Below are 23,696 nucleotides of genomic sequence, written 5' to 3' on the forward strand. Positions count from 1 at the left end.
TGGAATTGGAAATCTCTCCTCTAAACACAGGGATGTCCAATTCCAAGACTCCATGGATATTGTCCTACATGTTTTTCAACCAACCTGTCATCGAAGTTCCTCATTGGCTAAACACACCTGATCGAGTAATCAGCAGCAGGTGAGGCAGGATTTCTGGAAAACCAGCAGGTGTTGCTCGTCGTGGATGAGATCTACATCTTTAATTAAGCGTGTATTTTTCAAATGTAAGAGCGCACTTTAAGCATGATGTCTTCAGACGTTGCTGTGCTGCTTTTAGAAACTCTTCTTTTTCATTCAGATGTTCCTGCTCTGATCTGCTCTGTCGGTTTTTAAATCTGGGTTTGTGTTCTTGAACCAATGGATGAAGGTCTGCAGCCACACTCTGACTTGTTGTGAATTTTTACAAAGTTTATAATAAATTATTTTGACATTACTCTCGTCATTTATAAATAAGTGTGACGAAGTTGGAGCTCAGAGGCTTCGTTAGATTATGAAGTCTGTAAAAGTATATCAAGTAATCTGTAGCTGATGAAACCCCAGCAGACAGAGGCACTGAGACACAGTCTGCTGCTAGATTTGTCTTTAGATCGGTTGTTCCTTTATCCCGACTCATTTTATATAAACTCTCTGAAATGGAGAAATCATCAGATCTACAGAAAGTTCAACAGATCAAAATACAAACCATCTTTTTGTGTCTGGTGGAGAATTTTTCCAACAAATGTTTGCTAAGAAATATGGGGGGCCAGAGTAGAGTGGTCAACCTCTGATCAGAAGATCACTGGTTTGGTTCCCACCCTGCAGGCTGATGTGTTGAAGTGTACTTGGGCAAGACACTGAACCCCACAGGTTGGCACCAGTGTTCGTCAGCAGCCCCGCCATCAGTGTGTGAATGGGTAAATGGGTCTGTGACTGTAAGGTGCTTTGGGTCTCTCAGAAGGCAGTAAAGTCCAGTACAAGTACACACAGTTTACTAGTTATTTGCCATAAAATACTAAAACTTTCCTCTTTTCTACCACTGTGTGTCTCTTTCTAAAGCTACGCTCACACCGCCCTCGGCAACGCGCGTTCAAGCAACCAATTCCAATGTAAAGTCTCTATAAATGTGCTTTTCAGACTCCTGCATTCAAAAATCGCTACGCAAGTTGTATATGCAAAACGCATGTTGAAAGATTACCTAGTTTAACTTTGACCAATCAGGGCCGCAGATTTGGTAGTGACGTATAGATGGTGTCCTTTTTAATTGACGCAATGCCAAGTTTGGTGCTCAGAGATCTGCCGTCTTGTTCTTTTGAGGCTGATCTCACTTCATGTTCGTGATGTCATAAGTCTGTTCAGTCTCAGATCATGTCTTTAAATGGTTTTGACTAAGTGTTTTCTATCTCTTAGTTGAGTTATTTACAGACTCAGTCTGACTCGGCCAATCACTGCTTATTGATGTTGTCCGACTCCAACCTGACGGTGTATGTACCTAGAAAAAAAGGGAAACTGGACTTCATGTTGTTGGAACTAGAAGTAAACTGTTTTCTATGGGTGTCGTCACAAAGCTGCCTCACTTCACCTGGTATCTCCTGCCATTCCAATCATTACAGTTAAAGAGGCCTCTATCATTTGAAAACCATGCTTTACATTAAAGATGGCGATCTCATCTCATTTCCTGCTGCTGATCATCTGCAGATCCTCCAGACGCAGAGCAAACCTCAAACTGCTGTTTTTTAGAGGCCAGCAGCCAAAACCTGTTTTGTAGTTTGAGTGATGTGACCCTCCAGCTCAGATGAAGCTCTCATGCACTTGCTTGATCCAGAAACCGAAGCGGGTGTTAGTGTTGGCTGAAACTGAACTCGTACCCACATCGCACCGCTCCCCTCCATAGCTGGGCAGGCATAAGCATCTGAAAGAGTCTGCGCTCTCCACGCACGTGGCTCCGTTGGCACAGGGGTTGGGGTGGCACACATCTAAGTCTGCAAAAACAGATGATGCTGCTGTTTTAGCGTGGGGGGGGACATGCTGGCAGCAGAGGGTCTGTGGATCTGTGACTACAGGACCACCACAGTTCAGAGCAAAGCAGCAAGACAAAAAAGGCAGCAGCTTTAGATTCCACAGGATCCCGGCTCTGAGCGGCATCCTCCACCGCTGCAGGAACTCACTGTGGGATCCACAAGCAACTCCGGAGACACTCAACAGATGCTGAAAGCGAGACGTTCTGCCATAAAATGAAAACACAATCATCATGCAGCCATGGATCCACCTGAAACCAGCATTTTCAAACCGGAAACCCAGAAGACATGAGGACTCAGCAGCAAAGCCTCCTCAGAGTGAAACCAGGTTCCTTTTCTGAAAGAGCTGCTCAGGTCTGACAGACTAAACCTGCAGAAGTTTCTGTGGAGTCGACAAATACTTTATGACATGTCTCACTTTCATCATCTGGAATCTTGATTTTGTTAAACCGGCTTTTGTTGATATTTTTCATGCCGTCTCAACATGAGGACACCATGGCACGCTTTTGAAAGGTGTTCAATACTAGTAAACAGAGAAGCAAAGAAGCTGGCATGACGTTAGTAAACGGAAGAGACCAGAAAGAAGGAGGAGGAGGAGGATGAGGCACACCAAAAACTAGGCTGAGACAAGCTTCACATTTCTTCATTGCAGAAAGAACACCAACACATACAGACAAAAAGGCAAATGAATGAAGGAAAACAGAAAGCCCAAAGGACAGCAGTCGATTCCAGAGTAAACATGAAGCTTCACTGCTTCACTTTAAAGCAAAAATCCTTCAAATGAATCTATTCTGACAATCCACAGTTATGAACAGCACTTGTGAATGCACAGAGCAGGTCGGATGCTAAGCCAGGCAGCGAAGCGAACCCAGGACTCACAGAGGCACACAGCAGCTCCGTCCTCCACCACACACGAACTGTTCCCACACGCAGTGGCGGTTCTACCCTGAATTACTCCCCGGGCGAGGCCCTCCTCTAGCCCCCCCCCCCCCCCCCCCCCATAGAGTCACTTTGTCCATTTATTGTAACTGAAAATACAGTTAGGAAATATTTAATAAACACAAACAATCTGAAATAAATATTATAAACTACAAATCACACTAATAATACACTAGAATAAATGTAACTGCAGCACTAAGAACAGAAAACACTAACTAAAACCTAACCTTTGTGGCCTTCCTGATGCAAGCTTGTCAATAACGTCATCATATGAAATCTGCTCCCCCCCTGAATGATTGATACTAACAACAGCAGGTTAGTGAGTTGCTCCTGAGACATTGGTGATCTCAGGTATGACTTGATCAACTGGAGTTTTGAAAAGCTAACAGCAGCAGCATCAGCAGCAGCAGCATCAGCAGCAGCAGCATCAGCAGCAGCAGCATCAGCAGCAGCAGCAGCAGCAGCTGCAGCAGCAGCAGCATGCTACCATCACAGCTTATTTAACATTATGAACTAATATACAACAATAAAACACAACAAAAACTTTGTGTTACAGCAGAGCAGACAGACACACGAATCATAACTAATGTTACAAGTTAAGGCAGAGCAAACATTTAAGAATAAATATCTTAAAAATGACGTTATTTGCAATATTTGGGCCTACTTCAGTTTTGGTCATGATAGACCAAACAAGAGATTTTTCCTCTGCAACGTTGTCGTTGTAGGGCAGGTAGCATTCGAATTTAGAAAACGTGCATCTAGCTATGCGATAATAACCTTTTCTTTGTCTCTTTTCTCCTCTTCTTCTCCTTTCTTTCTAAATTGGGCACCAGCTTTGACCTTTTTTCTCCATATTTTAGATGTTTTTGCATTTAGCATAAATGTCCTGACATAGGTATCAAGTCTGTCGACTAAACCAACTGTCATCTAAGTGAAGAATTTTTTTTTTTTTCCCATTTTTTATTTGAAATAACCAAAAAAGCATGATTTTTTTATACTTTTTTTATACCCGCAGCCCCCCCCTCCCGTTCGTCAAACATTTCCAGCAGGAGCGCGTGCAGCTGCACCCAGGGGCGCCAATTCGCTACATGGCGGCGCAATTTTTATTTTTATTTTTTCATCCAGCACTGAGCCGCGGCCCGCGACCGTTGCCCCCCTGGAAGAAGATCCAGCCTGCACCCTTCACCCCGCGCCCCCTCCCTTCTCCTTCTTCACCCCGCGCCCCCTCTCCTTCTCACACACATTTGCGTCTACTTCTCAAAGACAGCAGGGAGCGCAGCTGCGGGGCGGGGGCGCCGCCAGGTTTCAGGCTGTTACAAACTCTGTGATATAAGTAAACCAATAGTGATGCATAAAGTATTTTACAAGAGCTGAGCCGCTGGCGCCGCCCCTCCGTCATTTTTCCGCCCCGGGCGATCGCCCGTATGGCCCGTGCCTAAAACCGCTACTGCCCACACGGGTTGGGCTGGCATGGGTTACCGCCTCCAGAACAGAGGAAAAAATGGAGAATTGGTCAGTCACTAAGTTTCTTTCTGTAGTCCCTGCAGACAGGAGACGATGGACCACCAGCAGCCGACATTCATCCATCAATGTTTCCTGCTGAAAAAAGTTTTGTCTTAAAATGTTCAATCTTAAAGAGGAGAAGACAGAAGCTGTGATGTTTGGACCCAAAACTTCTCTGGATGATCTCAAGCAACACGTCATTCACAGTCAACAACCCCCTTGTTAGATTGTTCTCAAATAGACCAGATGAACAAAGCCTCCGTTTTTTTTCTCAGGTTTTTGAAGAACAACAAACTCATACTTTTAACTTCACCCCCTAGCCTTTACCCAGCAAAGCCCTGAATCCAAACACTAATGCCCCCACAGGACTGGGAGAACCCCAGGCCCATGATCCTGAGACAGAACTAGAACCGGCACAAAGAGTAAACATAGATGAAGAGGACTGGGGTTAAATCATTGGCGGAAAAAAAGAAGGACCCAAGGCTTTTTGTTTGGAGGAAAGAATATAGAATATAGAATATAGAACCAAATCGCTCAGTGGTAAGGTGCCTCCTGATTACAGTGGTTTGCAAGTTAAGCACCGACACTTTTAGGGTCTGCAGCACAAAGACATGCTCCAAGATCTAAGTCATAACCTGTTCCCTGACAAAGTGTTCAAGACTCAGAACTACTGGCAGAGTTTTGGACAGACCCAGGATTGGAGCCAGTGACAGACCACACCCATGTCCAGAACATAAGGACCTGTGAACTCATACATGCACGCCACACAGCTCCAGGCCCCTTTACCAGATGTGAGGGCTACTAGGGTTTCCAGACAAACCATTCACAACCGACTAGAATGATAGACGGTGACTCCCCTGACACCAAAACACCACCGTGAAGAGTTATAGTACAAGACCATGTGACCTGGACGATGCTGCAATGGTCTACCGCCCTGTTCACTGATGAGTGTCGGGTCACCTCCCACAGAAATTATGATCGTCAAGAAGACAAGGTGAGCAATACGCCAAGGTCAACATAGTTCCCAGCGTGCTGTTCCTAAGAACTCACACAGACTCACCAAAACTGGACAATAGAAGATTGAAAAAACGTTGTCTGGTCTAATGAGTCAGCTATTCTGCTGCAACATTCAGAGTGTAGGGTCAGAATTTGCCGTCAACAACATGAAATCAAAGATCCATCCTGCCTTAAATCAATGGTTCAGGCTGGTGGTGGTGTAATCGTGTCGCGGATATTTTCTTGGTACACTCTGGGCCCCTTTATACCAACTGAGCATTGTTCCAACGCCACAGCCTATCTGAGCATTGTTGTGGACCATGTCCATCCCTTTCACAGTGTAACATCTTCTAATGGTCACTTCAAGCAGGATAAGGCGCCATGTCATAAAGCTGGAATCATTTCAGACTAGTTTCTAGAATATGACAATGAGTTCACTGGACTCAAATGGTCTCCACAGTCACTAGATTCAACCCGAAAGAGCACCTTTGGGATGTGGTGGAACTGGAGATTGGGATCATGAAGGTGAATTTGTGTCACCAAGGATTAAGGCAGTTCTGACGGAAAAAGGGGGTCCAACCCTGTCCTAGCAAGATGGATCTGATAAAGAAAATGGGGGAAATTTGTGCAATTCAGCAATGAAAGAAAAACCCTTTAGTGGGCTGGCTAGTGACCTTGCAGAGCAAATGCCTACAACCACTGAAGCACTTGTCTGCTTTGACTGCATTCAGGCTTTAACTCTACTGCTGGCCGACTGATCACATGATCTATAAAGTGTTTTATCTCACTGGTTGACAGTTTCAAACAGCTCGAGTGTATACTTGTGTCATGTTTGTTGCCCTTCAGTTTCTTTGATTGAATGAAAAAGACACTAATTTGTTCACAGAGTCACTGACATGAACCATCACCTTCTGTGATCCTTGAGGTCTCCTCGAAAGCAGGCTCAGCAGTGATGAGACGAGCTTCCAGTCCTGCTGGAACATGTTCAGACCCATCCACAGGTACCTCCGTCACCTTCTCTGGTTTTGTGGTTGCTTCTGCTTGCTTATGCCCTGATGTTTCTCCCAAAAAGAAGGCTGTGGTTGCTATTGCATCTCCATTACCACTTTGACTTCCATCCCCACTGTGGTCCTCTGACCCACGTTCACGAGACTTTCTTTGTCTATTAGGATCTTCTCTCAGAAACAAATTCTTTACTTTATCTTCATTTGATGGAATATCAGATCGAGAAAATCCAGAAACAGACTGAGAAACAAAAGTTGAGCCCCTAAGTCCAGACAGCTGAATCTCACCTCCCTGTCCAGAGCTGTGCAACAAAATCTCAGAGGCTTGTTTGTGCTCTGCAGCAGAAGACACACTGACTTCTGGAATTCCTGAGCCTATGGAGGTCACATCAGAGGACAATACAGAGACACTTTCAGGGTCAGAATCACTGAAGGACCCACCTAGAATCCCAGATCCTGAAAAATCTCCTGAACCACTAAGGACTGGTGGACCACCTCCAAGCTCATGCTGCTTCTGGTTTACAGATGCATCCATCAGTTTATCGTGTATCAGGAAGATCTGAGGGTTTCCACTGCCTTCAAACTCACGTGTCTGCCCACTTCCACTTCCAGATAAAGATCCTGAAGTAAATCCTTTGAACCCAGAAAAGTCCTGGTGCAAAATGAAACCCGATGTTGTGCCAGATAATGCTTTACTCCCTCCAGAACTTTCTACAGAAAATCCACTGTCTACAGAAGCCAAACCAGTCTTAGGGCCGGACCAGGACAGATTCCTACTACCACTGGGCTCCCCAGAGCCTTCAACGGATGAGGGGAAGAAGAGGATTGCTGGTCTTCCTTCCTTAACTTCACGTGATAAAGCTGAGCCACCTTCTAAAGCAAAGCTCTCCAGTTTTGACAAGACAACTGGGATGTTGTATCCTCCCCCATTGAGAGTTGACCCAGAACCATCAGCACTGCTAGATCCACTGAGACCTGATTCTAAACCATCGGTACTGCTGGATCCACTGAGACCTGACCCTGAATCATCGAAGTTGCTATAACCACTAAGAGCCGATCCTATAGCAATAATGGTGCTGGATCCACCGAGACCCAAACCTGAGCTATCAACACTGCTTAATCCACTGAGACCTGAGCCTGAATTGTCCACGCCACTGGGTCCACTAAAACCTGAACCTGAACCATCAATGCTGCTGAATCCACTGTGACCTGACCCAGAGTTTTCTGTGATGTTGGATTCACTGAGACCTGATCCTGGATCATCTGTCCTGTCTGATCCACTGAGACCTGATCCTGAATTATCTGTCCTGTCTGATCCACTGAGACCTGATCCAGAATTTTCTGTCCTGTATGATCCACTGACACCTGATCCTGGATCATCTGTACTGTTGGATCCTCTGAGACCTGATCCTGTATCGTCTGTACTGTTAGAGCCACTGAGACCTGATCCTTTATCATATGTACTGTTGGATCCACTGAGACCCAAACCTGAGCTATCAACACTGCTTAATCCACTGAGACCTGATCCTTTATCGTCTGTACTGTTGGATCCACTGAGACCCAAACCTGAGCTATCAACACTGCTTAATCCACTGAGAACTGAGCCTGAATTGTCCATGCCACTGGGTCCACTAAAACCTGAACCTGAACCATCAATGCTGCTGAATCCACTGTGACTTGACCCAGAGTTTTCCGTGATGTTGGATCCACTGAGACCTGATCCTGCATAATCTGTTCGGGTTGATCCACTGAGACCTGATCCTGGATCATCTGTCCTGTCTGATCCACTGAGACCTGATCCTGAATTATCTGTAATGTTTGATCCACTGAGACCAGATCCTGTATTGTCTGTACTGTTAGAGCCACTGACACCTGATCCTGTATCATCTGTACTGTTGGATCCACTGAGACCTGATCCTGTATCATTTGTACTGTTAGAGCCACTGAGACCTGATCCTGTATAGTCTGTACTGTTAGAGCCACTGAGACCTGATCCTTTATCGTCTGTACTGTTGGATCCACTGAGACCCAAACCTGAGCTATCAACACTGCTTAATCCACTGAGACCTGAGCCTGAATTGTCCACGCCACTGGGTCCAATAAAACCTGAACCTGAACCATCAATGCTGCTGAATCCACTGTGACTTGACCCAGAGTTTTCTGTGATGTTGGATCCACTGAGACCTGATCCTGGATCATCTGTTCGGGTTGATCCACTGAGACCTGATCCTGGATCATCTGTCCTGTCTGATCCACTGAGACCTGATCCTGAATTATCTGTAATGTTGGATCCACGGAGACCTGATCCTGGATCATCTGTTCGGGTTGATCCACTGAGACCTGATCCTGGATCATCTGTCCTGTCTGATCCACTGAGACGTGATCCTGAATTATTTGTAATGTTGGATCCACTGAGACCTGATCCTGTATCATTTGTACTGTTAGAGCCACTGAGACCTGATCCTGTATAGTCTGTACTGTTAGAGCCACTGAGACCTGATCCTTTATCGTCTGTACTGTTGGATCCACTGAGACCCAAACCTGAGCTATCAACACTGCTTAATCCACTGAGACCTGAGCCTGAATTGTCCACGCCACTGGGTCCAATAAAACCTGAACCTGAACCATCAATGCTGCTGAATCCACTGTGACTTGACCCAGAGTTTTCTGTGATCTTGGATCCACTGAGACCTGATCCTGGATCATCTGTTCGGGTTGATCCACTGAGACCTGATCCTGGATCATCTGTCCTGTCTGATCCACTGAGACCTGATCCTGAATTATCTGTAATGTTGGATCCACGGAGACCTGATCCTGGATCATCTGTTCGGGTTGATCCACTGAGACCTGATCCTGGATCATCTGTCCTGTCTGATCCACTGAGACGTGATCCTGAATTATTTGTAATGTTGGATCCACTGAGACCTGATCCTGTATCGTCTGTACTGTTGGATCCACTGAGACCTGATCCTGTATAGTCTGTACTGTTAGAGCCACCGAGACCTGATCCTGTATCATCTGTACTGTTAGAGCCACTGAGACCTGATTCCAAACCATCCATACTGGTAGATCCACTGAGGCCTGATCCTAAACTATCTACATGGTTGGTTCCATTAAAACCAGATCTTGAACCATTAATGTTGCTGGATCCACTTAGACCCGCCCCTGACCCATCCATGTTGTCAGATTCACTGAGACTTGATCCTGATGTATCTGTAATTCTGGATCCACTTAGACCTGACCCTGAACTGTTTGTGACCACACCGCCAGGTGGATCTGTAGAACTAGTGTAATCTCCAGAGATTATTTGATCTCCAAAATCAGAACCAGAGAGCTCCCCACAGTGATTCATAAAAATGCATCCTCCTGCAAACTCTGGGGCAGTGTTTTCTGCGCCTGAACCAGAGCCAGACATCTCCACATAGACAGAGGGAACAATGGAGGAGAGAGCTGAGGGGACATGTAAAAGAGACAGTGAGAGTTCTGCAGGAGAAAACTGTCTTTACGATGAACATTTGGCAAAGACACCTTACAAAGCCTGAATGAATCAGCTACCGACGTGTGATTTAGCTGCTTGTTATGGTTGTCTGTGGCGTTCGGTCCTGTTTCATTTGCCGTCAGCAGAATGTTCACTGTGGAAGTGCAACAGTTATTATTTATAAGATGATGCTGATATTGTTCATAGAGAGTGTTTTTTTGGACCAAAAGCTCACTTCGTATGCAGTATGCATCATATCTGTCCTCACGCGGAGGAAAACCTGTCTGGTTCGGGTGAGCGTAAACAGTGTGAACTCCATGTTTCCCCCCACCACATCGAGCTCGGGGGATGTTGATGGGGTAGCGAACGCTGCCATCCTGCAGCCAGCCTGCTCGACACTTGTCAAAGCCTGTTTTCCAGGCTGCATAGAGCTCTCCTGTGGAAGCCAGAATGCCACCATGCTCCTGGCAGCTGAGAACAGCCTGGTCATAAGTAAGACCGTCAGCAGATTCCAGATGGAACACTTCTCCTGGAGAGCAGAACAGGAAAGGTTACTAAACAACAACAAAGAAATAACCCCTTAATCCTTGATAGTTTAAAGGATCATCAGCAGGAAGATGCTACCTCTGAGGTCTTCAATGTAGCAGTAGACATCATATCTCTCGTCTGCTGGCCTCATTCCATATGAGCGAACTCCAGGCTGATCTCCCAGATCTCCAGCACACTTGTCTCGAGGCACTACGATGGAGTACCTGCAAAGGAGCTGACTAAAGCTAGAGTTTTGGAAATGCAGTTTACTTCTGTGAAAACCCATTTCAGATTTACCTCACAGTTTGGTCCAGGAGCCAGCCAGCATCGCACTGGTGGTATCCAGACTCATACGCTGCCTGAAGCTGCTGTGGGGAGGCGATGGAGCCTCCGACGCTCTGACAGGCCAGCTGCGCCTCGGAGAAGTTGAAGGTGTATCGTCCAGTATGTGAGCGGTAATGAAAAACCACACCTGTAGTGGGCATGCAAAGTTTCATGGTCAGTTTGTCAACACCAAAGCTTCCATTGCAGGGGTCATCACCTACCAGCCGGGGGCATCGTGGAGCCCGTGTTTGGCTCCTTCCCCACACCAGGTCGGTTGATGGCCTCCATAGCCTCAGTGATGATCACGGTTGGGGACACCAACATTTTGGGATTCTCAAAGTTGGTCACATTTAGAGCAGAAGAGGCCTGAGTCTCCATCTCTCCAACAACCTCACTCTCAGAAGTCACCCAGCTAAACAACAGCTGTGGGTCTTTGGTCACAGTGGAAACTCTCCAAGGGCCACTTTCGTCCCCTGAACCTGAACCGGAGTTCAAACTCTTGTCATCAGGAGAGTCTGAAAACGACAGGAAAACTTGATTTCCAGAAGGAATGGACTTTGGTGGATTTTCAAAGATTTCCTTGTTCCAGAACTATCTCATGGTCAAGGTTCTGCTGAACATCCACGTGTCTTTTCTGCTGACTTCAGCTCACTCTAAAGCCGGCTGAAATCTGAAGATCTCAGATGGGAGGCCACAGACGTCTGTTCTATTGGGAGAACTTTGTCACACAACGTTCTGCGGTTCATCGTGGTCATCCAGTTCTGGACATGAATGGACTTAGTCATCTCTGTGTGTTGCCCCTGGGGGGATGGGGCAGTACTCTCAAACAGATAGAGGTTTTACTTTTGCCAGAATATTGTAATTGGTGATTATTGCTAAAGATTTTCAGATTTTTAAAATATTTTCCTGAAGCATCTCTGAAATATTCTAAATTCCACTTACTTTTTTTGTCTTTTCGACATCTACTTTTTTCCAGGATGGACAAATGTACAAGAAACATTAACCAAGACATTCAGCTACTTTCAATTCAGCTGTCAGCTTGGATTAGAGCAGCTGGGGTGACAGTTAATGAGGTCTGTGTAATGTCCTGTCGTGCCCCAAGTTGTTCACCTGATCACAGCGAACTGATGCCAATATCATCAACTTCTTCACACACATTTGTAACGTTTGTTAGTTTTTATTCCTATTCTCCTACATCCTGTTACTCATAAATAAAATGGAAGTTTTCTCCTGCAGATGCATCCTAGCATCTTGGCCAACTATAGACCGATATCAAACCTGCCCTTTATTTCTAAAATCCTAGAAAGAGTTGTAGTTAAGCAGCTTTACTGCCACCTACAGGACAACAGCCACTTTGAAGACTTTCAGTCGGGAATAGACCTCACCACAGTACGGAAACTGCACTAGTTAGAGTCTCTAATGACTTGTTATTGGCCTCAGAAAAGGGACTACTTTCTATTCTGGTCCTGTTGGACCTCAGTGCTGCCTTTGACACAATCGACCACGGTATTTTACTCCATAGATTAGAGCAGGACATAGGGATCAGAGGATCTGCTCTCCAGTGGTTTAAATCCTATCTGTCTGATAGGTATCAGTTCGTTAATGTAAATGGCCATTCCTCTCAGTGCACTCGAGTCAACTATGGAGTCCCACAGGGCTCAGTCTTGGGACCGATCCTGTTTACGCTTTATATGCTACCCCTAGGAAACATAATCAGGAAACACAGCATTAATTTTCATTGTTATGCCGACGATACGCAGTTGTATTTATCCATGAAGCCTGACCAGAATGACCAGATAGAGAAACTGAACGCCTGCATCAGTGACATCAAGACCTGGATGACAATTAATTACCTCCTCTTGAACCCAGAAAAAACTGAGGTCATTATACTTGGTCCTAAAAACCTCAGAGATGCTCTGTCTGCTCAGATAGTCTCCCTGGATGGTATAAGTATAGCCCCCAATTCCACAGTTAGAAACCTTGGGGTTTTACTTGACCAGGATTTATCATTTAAGGCTCACATATCTCAGGCATGCAGAACTGCCTTTTTTCACCTGCGAAATATTGCTAAGATCAGAAATATACTTTCTAAGAGTGATGCTGAAAAACTCATCCATGCATTTGTTACGTCGAGGCTGGATTACTGTAACTCCTTGTTAGCAGCGTGTCCTAAGAGTTCCTTAAGAAGTCTCCAGCTTGTTCAGAACGCAGCTGCTAGATTGTTAGCTGGAACCAGCAGAAGAGATCACATCACTCCTGTGTTAGTTTCGCTCCATTGGCTCCCAGTTGATTCTAGAATTAAGTTCAAGATCCTCCTGTTAACCTATAAGGCCTTACATGGAATGGCCCCGTCCTATATTAAGGACCTCATAGTCCCTTACCAACCAATCAGAACACTTCGCTCGCAAAATGCAGGACTGCTTGTGGTTCCTAGAATTAGTAAAAGTACGGTTGGAGGTAGAGCGTTTAGCCACCAAGCCCCTGTCTTATGGAATAAACTCCCAGCTCATGTAAGAGAGGCCGACTCAGTTTCTACATTCAAAGCTAGACTGAAAACATTCCTCTTTGGACAGGCTTATTGTCAGACTAGCTAGTATTCAGAGATTATTTAACTTAATGTTAGTTTGTTTAAATTAAACTTAATAATAACTATTTCTTTTAAAAGGCTGCTAGAAGTTGAAGCTGGGGTAACTATGGTGCACTGGGGTTCTGTCCTCTTTCCTTTTTTACTTCTACCCTTCCTCTCCTCTATTCTTGATCATAATTTATCATTTAGTTCTCCATGCCTCTGTTTGGTGCAGTGCGATTCATGTATTGTCCCTCTTTTCCTCTCCCCTCCTGGGGAGTGGGAGTGCTTCCAGACTCCAGTTGGCTCATCCGTGCTCCAGTTCCTGACCGTTTACCTCGCCTTTGCTCCTGCTCCTACACCTGGCTGTGGATCCTGCCTCTGGCTCATCTCTGGCTCGTCTCTGCTCTGTACCTGACCGAGTACCTCGTCTCTGCTCCTGCTCCTACACCTGGCTGTGGTTCCTGTCTCCGGCTCGACTCGCGCCTTTGACTGTCCCCACAACCACGGCTGGATGAAGCTCGTCTGCTGGACTTTTATATATGTAGTTGTAGATTTAGATAAGTTAATTCTTCTCTAAGATTTCTGGTAAATCGCCTGTCCGTCCTGGGGGAGGATCCCTCCTTCATGTGGGCACCCCTGAGGTTTCTTCGTTTTTTCCGGAATCCGTTTTTTTTGGGAGTTTTTCCTTACCGCGAAGGGGGGTCTAAGGGCAGGGATGCCAGTATAGCTTAGTCAGTTTGTTAGTTCATTTTAGTATTTTTCTATTGAACTCTTTGTATTCGTGATCCTTTTGATTTCATGTTTTACTTCGAAGCCCATCGAGACGACTGTTGTTGTGATTTTGGGCTATACAAATAAAATTGAATTGAATTGAATTGAATTTAGCATGAATAGGATTGCAACAAACTGTGGACTTAACTACTGACTCTCTGCAAGCTGCTAAGATTAGCTAAAATAAAAGCAAAGAAATGCTGAGACAAGCAAACGTATCCGGTCCGTTCATGGTTACATCTTATGCTACTTTCGATTATGGCTCTGCAACGTGCGTTCAAATGACCACTTTCAATGAAAAGTCTATGTAAAAACATGAACCCTAATTTCTGCTACACAAGTTTTTAAGTTCGGTCGCTGGCTCTACATGCAGAATGGGCGTTCATCGATTGCATTCTGAAAGTTCAACAGGTTCAACGGCTTGGCTGCTAAAATGCGACAACTCTGAACTGTGACCATCAGTGACTCTGATTTGGTCGGAATGAGTGGATGCCATCCTTTTCAATACAGATAAGTGTCAACCGTTGTAAAAATGATCTCAAAGGAGAAATTAATAATTGTGTTTTTTCTGCCATAGCCTTTCAATCATTGGAATAGAGCTGTAAAAGAAAAAAAGCCCGGAGCAAGTTTCACCAGATTTGTACCGCTGCAATACCTTGCTCCAAGCCTCTTCCAATTGTCAGTACATGCGCTACTATTACCCGATAGTAGCGCATGTACTGACAGTGACAGACCTGTGTGAATGCCTTACACTAAAAGTATGTTCAAGAACCTGGGTGCAGTACGTTCTTGAACGTGCAACATGGGTCCGGTGTGTACGCAGCATTAGAATAACTATGATATTCATTCAAACTGACTAGTTCCGTGGCCTTGTGGAAGAGTGACCGCCCTGGGACTGACAGCACTAAGGGGTTAACACACCAAATGGTTTCTGGGCAAAGCCGTGTCTGCAGCTCCCCGCTCCCCCAGAGGATGGGTCAAATGTGAAGAACAAGTTTCACTTTAAAATGTTGGTGTCACCCACTTCAAACAGTTTTATCTATAGAAAAAAAAAAGCTCACCTGCGTAGCAGAAGGCACCATGTCTGGACTCAGGCAGAGGAAAACCCGTCTGATTGGGATGAAGATAAACTGTTCGCACCCCCAGCAGACCACCTCCACACTGCGGCCGGCGGACATTAATGGGATAGCGGACACTCAGGTCTGCAAGCCAGCCAGTGTTACAAACGTCCATGCCCCCCTGCCAGGCGATGTAGAGCTGACCTGTGGTGGCTAACTGGGCCCCGTGACGGGAGCAGGCCAGTGCAGCCTCGGAGACAGTGAACTTTTCCACAGAGGTGGTGAAGAAAACTCTGCCTGATGCAGAAAAGACTTCCCATGAGTGTCCAACTTTGTTGAATCACAAAGAATGCACGACTCTGATAGTTTACCCGTCATCTTCTCAGCGAAGCAGTACACATCATACTTCTCTCTGGGGTCCCTGACTCCATAATTCCTCACACCAGGCAGGTCTTCTTTGTCACCAAAACAGTTTACTCGAACATCGTGGATTGGATATCTTGGGTTCAAGACAAAGACAGTTAGAAACCTCTATTGATGGTTGATGTGTTTAGGAAAAAAACAGCTTAAGAAAACATGATAACATGTTTTCTTAAGCTGGGAGAGCCAGAACATGAGAATCCAACCTGACTGTTTGGTCAGAGATCCAGCCGGCATCACACTGGTGGAAACCGTCATCGTAGGCCGCCTGGAGCTGCTCGGGTGAGGCTATGGCTGCACTGTTCTGGGAGCAGGTCGTCTTTGCCTCCTCGAAAGTTAGTGCGTAGCGACCCATGAAAGAACGGTAATGAAAGACAACACCTGGGGAGACAAAACCAAGGAGAACTCAATCCTTAGTTACTACTGTCTTCACGGGTGGATAAACTTTTTCAACCCGCCCCTCTCCTGCCCCTCCCAAATTCTGTGCAATGTGTAGGATTTGGGGCGGATGGTTCCCATGATATGCTGTTCAAGTGATGAGAGAGCGCTCCTTGCGGGTTCCTTCTGTGCAGCCTGACAAAGGACACCATATGACAGCATCACCCATGTGTCATAAGTGTGTGTAAATTCCATTTTCCTTAAAAAGTGCTTCACGATACATTTACCACAATGGTACATTCCATTTTTCATGGTGGCCGTTAAGGTGACCGTATGGGCCTCAAGGGGAACTGCGAGACACTCCTGTGCTCCCCTCAAGATGCAGTCGCTCCTCTCTATGACCCCCCCACATCCCCAAAACCAGCAGCACCCACACAGGTCAACACCCTATGGGTGCACATGGCTAAGGCATTGCAGAATCTTAGACAACTGAACATCTTGAAAAGAGGACTGTGTTCCAGTCAAGTCAAGCCTCCAGATCAATCTGTGTTCTGAGATGATGTCCCGTTCTGCGCTGCTGATGAACACGGATGTGGAAGAAACAGCTCTTCACACCCGCATTTCCAGGATGAAACCATCTGCATTTTAGCTGCTTCCTTTTCTCTATGCATTCTGTCTGCCCATCTTTTTTGGAATATCTACACTCCTCCCATCATTTTCAGGGGGAAGGGCCTCTAACCCCACTGTGTTTGAGTGAAGGCAGAGCACGCATGAACTTTCTCAGACTCTGTTCCTCATTTTTATGGACAAAGGCTTTATGGAGACTGTTTTTGTCTCTGGAAACCTCAGGAGCCGTCTCTGCTGTTTGCAGAATGTTCTATTTCTGGCTTCCTCTTGATCTCTCTGAAGCCGCACATTCAAGTCTGAAGCTAAAAACAGAAGCAATACGTCCTTCCGGTTAGAAATGAGTCTTGTCCCCAGACGGAGGAGTTTAAGTATCACTTCTGTGAACAGATTGGTGTGATCGGTGCGTCTGCAGTGAAGTGGATGCTGTGCTGTTTCAGCCTTGAGCAGCGGACAGAGCTGAGTCTGAAGACAATTCTCTCAGTTTACCTGTCCATCCATGCCCCCCCCCTCCCCTCCCCATTATGACTTTGAGCTGTGTGTCATGGGAAGTGGTTAAGATCACAGATATGGGTAGCAAATGACCTGGCTCTCCTTTAAGATAGAAGGTGAAGCTCCAAGCAGTTCTGCTCGTCTGCCATGGGCACTGCTTCAAATCAACATCACAGATGGAAAAAATATTGTCTCTTTGAAAATCCTCACCTGTATTCTGCAAAAGTCTTTTGACCCTTCAATAAACTGAGATGGATCCTGTAAGACTTTAGAAGAAAAAAAAAAGGAAAACAACTTCTTGGGGGTCTGAATTTGGGGACCCTGAAGTCTGAATCTTCTCAGGAGACCAACCCTCTGAGAGAACAGGAAGAGCCTGAGAGCAAATGTGTGTTAAACTCTTTGGTTTGAGTCGAAGTTTCATGAAACGTGAAACCTCTTCATCCAAACAGAGGCCCTCTACAGTCATACAGTTTTTCATCTTATGAAGCAAGTGCTGCAGCTGGTGACATGAGTGCATCAGCAAAGAAATAGTGTGTGGGGGTTGTCATGGCAACAGACAGAAGCAGGAAGTAGAGGCTAACTGTGACTCCGAACCAGAGATTTAAGCAGGAAGCAGTGGACACCTGTGACGTAGACTTGTACAAAGTCGTGGTCGTCTTCGATACCGAGCTGCACCTCACAGCTGTACACGCCTGTGTCGCTGGAGCGCAGCTCAGATATCCGGATGCTGGCGTCCTCTGGAGTCTGGGGGTAGTTCAGCAGCTGAACTCGGTCCAGATAACCTTTGCCGATGCGCACCTGCCCCCCCAAAGCCACCAAGACGGTGGAGACATTCTTCTTGGTGACGAAGCTCCACTTGATGCGATGAGACAGGGGTGGAATGACGGGGGCTCCGGGGTCAGGAACAGTATGATCCTGCAGAGAAAACATATTTGATTCTTCTCTGGGTTTGAACAGCTCAGATGATATGAGCACAGAGGTCCCCCCCCACCTTTTACCAACCTGCCCCCCACCTTTACAACCATATTGTTAACAGTTACTGCATTAATTTATGAATTCGAGACTGTTTTCTACTTGAGATACTATTTCTCTTCTGGAAAACAAATAAATCATTTGGTTGCGTCTCGAAAAACACCACTCACTTATCTAAATTTTAGACCCCAACAACATACCGATGATAACGAAGGTGGGAGGATTTGATTAAATACATTTCTGTGATTAAATATATTTCTAGTTTTTTTGTTTTTTTAGGTAGGAGGCAGTAGAAAGATTTTTAGAAAAGAAGAGAAGAAAAACCTGGAGTTTCATTTCACAAATTTTAAAGTTGAATTACAATGATGCCGTTTTTACCCGAAAGAAAAAAACTGTGTCGTTTCCTAGGACCTAGTTTCTGCAGAGCGGCAGGAGTTTGTCGCAAAAGGTTGGGCCTTTGGTGCAGAGTCAGCTCCCAGCCCCACCTCCCATCACACATCTGTTATCAGGAGTGTCAATCTTGTCTTGATGTCCTACATTTTCTGGCAAACCTGCCATAGAAGCCCCTTGGTGGCTAAACACACCTGATCCAGGTAATCAGCAGCCCATAAGGCGGGATTTCTGGAAAACCAGCAGGAGGCCGGTCCTGGAGTCTGACACCCCTACTTTACACTCTCTCCCACTAGCTTACAGTCCCCCACACCCCCAGCCAAAAATCAGCAGTGCAACAAAAATGGCGAACAATACTGTAGCAAAAAAGGACAGTTTAGATCAGCTCAGAGATGAACACCTAGTCTCACATCTGTTCATAGGTGTGAATAAAAGCAAACACCTTAAAAATCCTCCCAACAAAAAGTAGAAACTTTGGAACTCTGCATTTCTCAGTTTAAACCTTTTTTCCCTGTTATCTCTGTTCTGAATGATCTCATTAGCAGAAAAAGACATAAACCATGTTTTTCATTTTTTCCTGCAGAAGCACAAAACGTGTTTCCTTCTTTAATAAATGTATTGTTAAAAACAGGTGCCTCTCATGTTAAATTGGGGTTGGGAAGGTCTGACGCGGTTTGGGAACATTTCATCTCCTAAATGCTGACCGTCAGCAGGTTGTTCTTTGTCTCGCACCTGAAAGAAGCATGGCAGTACCAGTGAAGATCCCAGCAGGGGGCGCTGCGGCTCCTCCAGAGGGATGTCCACACTAAGGACATCTTCCGGATCTGGGAGAAAAACAACACTTTACTGTAGCTTAAGTCAGGTAGACTCCATTCTGCTCACTTTCTGTGGATGTTTTAGCACAGTAACCATCAAATAGATGATCTAAATTACAGATTCAATCTGAAAACAAAAAAAAAAATCACAAGTCAGTTTGCCATTCATGTTTGCTAAAAATAAACACTTAGTTTCTGTTTAAAGAGATCGGTGTCAACTTTTATTTGTTTTTTTTCATTCCCAACAGATTTCTTTACTGTCTTTGCTAATCTCACTAACTCAGAAGACCTTTTTGGGGATTCCTCTGTTGACTGTATATGAGAACTGGACTGAGTAACACCTCCTCGCTGGCGTTCCAAACAGGAAGTACTTGCTGGTTCCAAAAAACCCAAATCCCATAGACCCATGTCCACAGAGAAATCAACAGCTGTTACTCAGTCATTCTGTCAGAATAACCTTTTTTTTTTTTAAACATATTCTTGATAATTGAATGCATGAATGAACGAATCTTTATTTATAAAAGCACTTTTATACTCTTTTAACGTACCAAAGTGCTTCACAATAAAAATAAGACAAAAGAAAATACTCTTTTTCATATTTGTATTTAAGGTTATTCAAGTTATAAACTGGCCAATCAGGTGCCTCAAAAAAGGTAGGTGGTTCCTCCTGGCTCCCGTTCAAAGTGTTTGACTGATTTTTTGTAGCCCTCTTTTACGTGGTAGGGGTGCGGCATTCCAACAAGCCCACTCCTGATTGGTGACAGTGGTTGCCATAGAAACGTCGACTCAGACCAACTTGGACCAATCTCTGCTCACTGACGTGGTCTGACTCCAAATGGCGGCTTTTTTATCGCGGAAAAATGGTGACTGAATTGACTTTGTTTGGCTGGAGCGGGAAGTGAGCCATTTTCTGTGGGTGAGGTCTCACTCAGTCATTCCAGGTCTCAGATACAGTCAATGGGTTCCACCTGAAATCTGTAAATCACAGCAACATTTGAACACAGAATCCTGACCTCATGTTTGTTTGAGTTTCTATTGGGAACTTGTGATTTTGTCGCTGGTTTGCTGTTTTCGGGTCCTTAACTTTAACTGAGGCTCCTGAAAATAGCTTTTTGGTCTCACTTGGATGTTCTCACCTATACACCAATATTCTCAGTAATCGTAGATGGCGTGTAACTATATAGCGCCTTTCTACCTTTCTGGAAGGTTCAAAGCTCTTTACAGTCACATTCACCCACACATTCACACACTGATGGCGACGTGTTGTGTTGTTTTCATTAGCTTGCTTAAGGACACTTTGACATGTGAGCGGACAAAAAGGCAGGAACTGAACCTGTGACCATTTGATCAGAGGTGGACTGCTCCACCTCTGCACCACAGAGCAACAGCATGAAAAGTCATGTGATGCAGTTCTTACCCCTTGTCCTATCTTGTGGGGTCATCTGGACCCCACAAGAGAGCACAAGGGTTAACAAGCCCTCACTAGTGTCGCCCCCCACCGGGCTGCAGCATTGCCACCTGGATGTTCTTACCCATGAAGGAGTGCGCCTCAGAAATGTAGTCAAACGCTGCTGAGACGAGGCTGAGACTGAGAGACGTCAGCAGGGTCAGTCTGATCATGGCTCACCTGCAAACCAGGACAAATCCAGACTGTCATCTCACCGCTCCTCCTTTAACATCTGACATCTGTATCTGCTACCCCAACCCCAGTTCAAATGTTAGGATTTACACTCTGATTCCTCCATCTCATTGTTGTTGTGTCTTTTCGTGTTTTGATGAGTTCAGCTGTCTGAGTCCACCAGGGTGCGGATTTGGTTCCAGAGTTAAATAAAGTCCCTTGTGACGGCCTCATTCATGTGTATGAAGCAGGTAATGAAGGTCTGTGTCACGGTGGGGGAAGGTTGAAGCACCCAGGTGCAGAAAGGAGAGGAGGCAGGAGTTCCAGGAACAAGGGCTTTTAATAACACAAACCAAAACCACTGCTAAAGCAGGCAAACCAAAACTCGAAACTCGAAACACTCATGATACTCAAAAACTGGGGAAGAGCAGAATATGGACCAGCACAGGAGGAAGGGAAAGAAAAGACTGAAATACATATTAGGCAACAAGACACAGGTGGAAACACTCAGGACTGATGGGGAAAGGTAAAACTTGAAACAACAAAACAGAAAAATACTACAAAATAAAAGAGGAAGTAACTCAAACCTGTACAGGAAATAAACACAAAGAGACTGAACCCGTTACAGTCTGAGAACTTCATCACCTGTCAAGGTTTGTCAGAAACTCGAGTCTTATTACAACATCTTAGTAGTTTCATTAACAGACACGTACATGGAGCAGATACCGTCGCCAACTTCTGCAGAATCAGGAACAGTTCACTGCAGTGGCTAACCGCCACAGATCGGCTGCTCCTGAATACAAGGTGGGGGCCAGAGTGTGGCTTTCTTCATCCGATGTGCGAAATTGCATCCCCGGTATATTGGTCCCTTCACTATCACCCGGATCATCAACCCCGTGGCAGTCCAACTGGACCTTCCGAGCAGCTTGCGGATCCACCCAGTCTTCCATGTGAGCAAGCTAAAACCTGTGAGAGACGGTCCCCTCCACTCCACTGTCCCATCTCCTCCAGCCCCCCGTTTTGTGGATGGGGGACCAGTCTATACTACCAGCCGTCTTCTCGCTTCTAGAAGGGTTGGGCGAGGAGTCCAATACCTCATAGATTGGGAGGGATACGGTCCTGCCGATCGACAGTGGGTTCCGGGGCGTCATATTCTGGACCCGGATCTAATCGATCGCTTTCACCGGGACCATCCTGAGCAGCCTTGTCGTCCAAACTGCTTCAACGATTTTCAGTGGTTCTGTAATAGTTACTTTTATTATTATTAGTTACATTTCTGTTAATGAAACTTTTTTTTAAATGTATTTCCTTCTTTTTTCTCATTCTTAGATTATTACCCCCCACTTTTACCATGTAGATCAGGCAGGTCCAAAGTCCGGCCCCTGGGCCAAATACGGCCCACGTTCAAAGTTCCACAGGCTCCTGTCATAAAATCAATAATAGCACTTTCTAAAAACTGTGTGTAGGATTTAATGGTTGTGATTGGCTAATTTATGCTGTAAGTCGTTGTAAACCTGTGACAACACTGTTACACAACTCTTTCTAACCCATTTCTAAAACGTGGACTGTGAATTAATAAAAAGGACAGTTGACCGTGAGGGCTGACAATCTGGAACAAGTGGAAATTTGATTTTTTTTCAGAGAGATGCTAAACAACTGTGTCTGCCAAATATGCCAAGAATCTGTGTTTTTTTAAGGAGCTCATTATCCAGAGACACTACCAGATGAGACATGCTAACTATGAGCGTCAAACTGGGAACCAACGGCGGGAAAAACTGCAGCAACTGGAAAGAGTTTTTTCTTTCTAACTTGTTCTGTCCAACAGCTGAGCAAACAGATTAGAGCTGAAGGTTTTTTGTGTTGGACAGGTTTTACTATCACAAAAAGAGGTTATAGAACTTTGAAAAAACCAGAGTGTAAATTTGTATAAACCCCTTTTTGTTTTTTATTATTTTTTATTTTTTTGTTACATTTAGTTTGTGTGGGGAAGGAGAGGGGAAGAATGTGAGGAGGGGGGGTGGAAGAGAATAAAAGGAATAAAGGTGAGAATGTGGGGGATACAACCACTGATCTGAATAAATTATTATTTTAAGCTGTAACAATTATACCAGATCTGCTGGAAAGACAAATATTACATTCAAAGGTGAAATTCTGACACGAAAACGAGTGGAAGACATCTGTCCATCAATACACTGTGCGTTAGGAGGAGGGATGAAGCAGACAGGGAGCAGTGTGGCAGTGTGCACATGCACGTGTAACCGATTGGGAATTTATTAGGAACTGCATGATGAACATGGTGGAGCAGGACTTTTCCTGACTCTGAACACTGTGGTCCTCCAGAGAACTGAAGACATTTCATCTGATAGTTAGAGACAGTTGGAGGCAAAAAGAGGCGCAGTTTAACATTTTTTTTTTGTTAACCTGGAACGAAGGCACAGACACATGTGACACACGGCCCACTAACGGATTATTTTGACAGGACTGGACATGAATCTAAGCGAAGATCTACTCGACCTTCAGAGCCTCAAGAGTCAAACGAGAGCAACAGATTTATATTTCAACTGCAAAACAGGCCCATTAGAAACAAGTCTAAAATTCTCACATCATCGGCATATTTCTTTTAAATGAGCAAAAAAAAAAAAAAAAAATCTGGGGTTAGAAAAATGGTCTCACCAAGAATTTTTATTTTAGGAAAAAATATTAGTCACATTAGTCACATTTTTAAGACTAACTTTGCTCAAGAAAACTTTTTTGATAAGATAATTTTTCTTGCCAGACAGAGAAGAAGATCTTTTTTCTTAAAGAGAGTTTTTTTCCTTTCCT

General features: G+C 45.0%; 1 protein-coding gene across 5 annotated transcripts in view; it reads right to left on the bottom strand.

Annotated features, from left to right (window-relative positions):
- LOC101165132 (uncharacterized) overlaps positions 1–23,696 on the bottom strand; it is a 45,180-nt gene that overhangs the window by 7,370 nt on the left and 14,114 nt on the right. The window contains exons 3-17 of one of the 5 annotated variants that reach the window (XR_013654757.1): positions 20,788–20,882; positions 19,173–19,264; positions 17,702–17,993; positions 15,791–15,965; positions 15,536–15,663; positions 15,168–15,461; positions 10,988–11,281; positions 10,740–10,914; positions 10,539–10,666; positions 10,150–10,443; positions 9,970–10,068; positions 6,341–9,886; positions 4,384–4,415; positions 2,874–2,916; positions 1,849–1,958 (exon numbers count right to left, since the gene is read on the bottom strand). Coding sequence is in view for 4 of the 5 variants with exons in the window: in XM_078944130.1 (XP_078800256.1) it covers positions 1,845–1,958; positions 2,874–2,916; positions 4,384–4,415; positions 6,341–9,886; positions 9,970–10,068; positions 10,150–10,443; positions 10,539–10,666; positions 10,740–10,914; positions 10,988–11,281; positions 15,168–15,461; positions 15,536–15,663; positions 15,791–15,965; positions 17,702–17,993; positions 19,173–19,264; positions 20,788–20,875 (5,794 nt within the window). In the remaining variant the exon portion in view is untranslated. Of the gene's footprint in view, positions 1–1,844; positions 1,959–2,873; positions 2,917–4,383; positions 4,416–6,340; positions 9,887–9,969; positions 10,069–10,149; positions 10,444–10,538; positions 10,667–10,739; positions 10,915–10,987; positions 11,282–15,167; positions 15,462–15,535; positions 15,664–15,790; positions 15,966–17,701; positions 17,994–19,172; positions 19,265–20,787; positions 20,883–23,696 lie in introns of those variants that run through there. The other 4 variants (XM_078944130.1, XM_078944131.1, XM_078944132.1 and 1 more) reach the window with 4 other exon arrangements.

Source organism: Oryzias latipes, chromosome 3 (assembly GCF_053564925.1).
Source record: "Oryzias latipes strain Hd-rR chromosome 3, Olatipes_Hd-rR_3.1".
In the NCBI taxonomy this organism is placed as follows: domain Eukaryota; kingdom Metazoa; phylum Chordata; class Actinopteri; order Beloniformes; family Adrianichthyidae; genus Oryzias; species Oryzias latipes.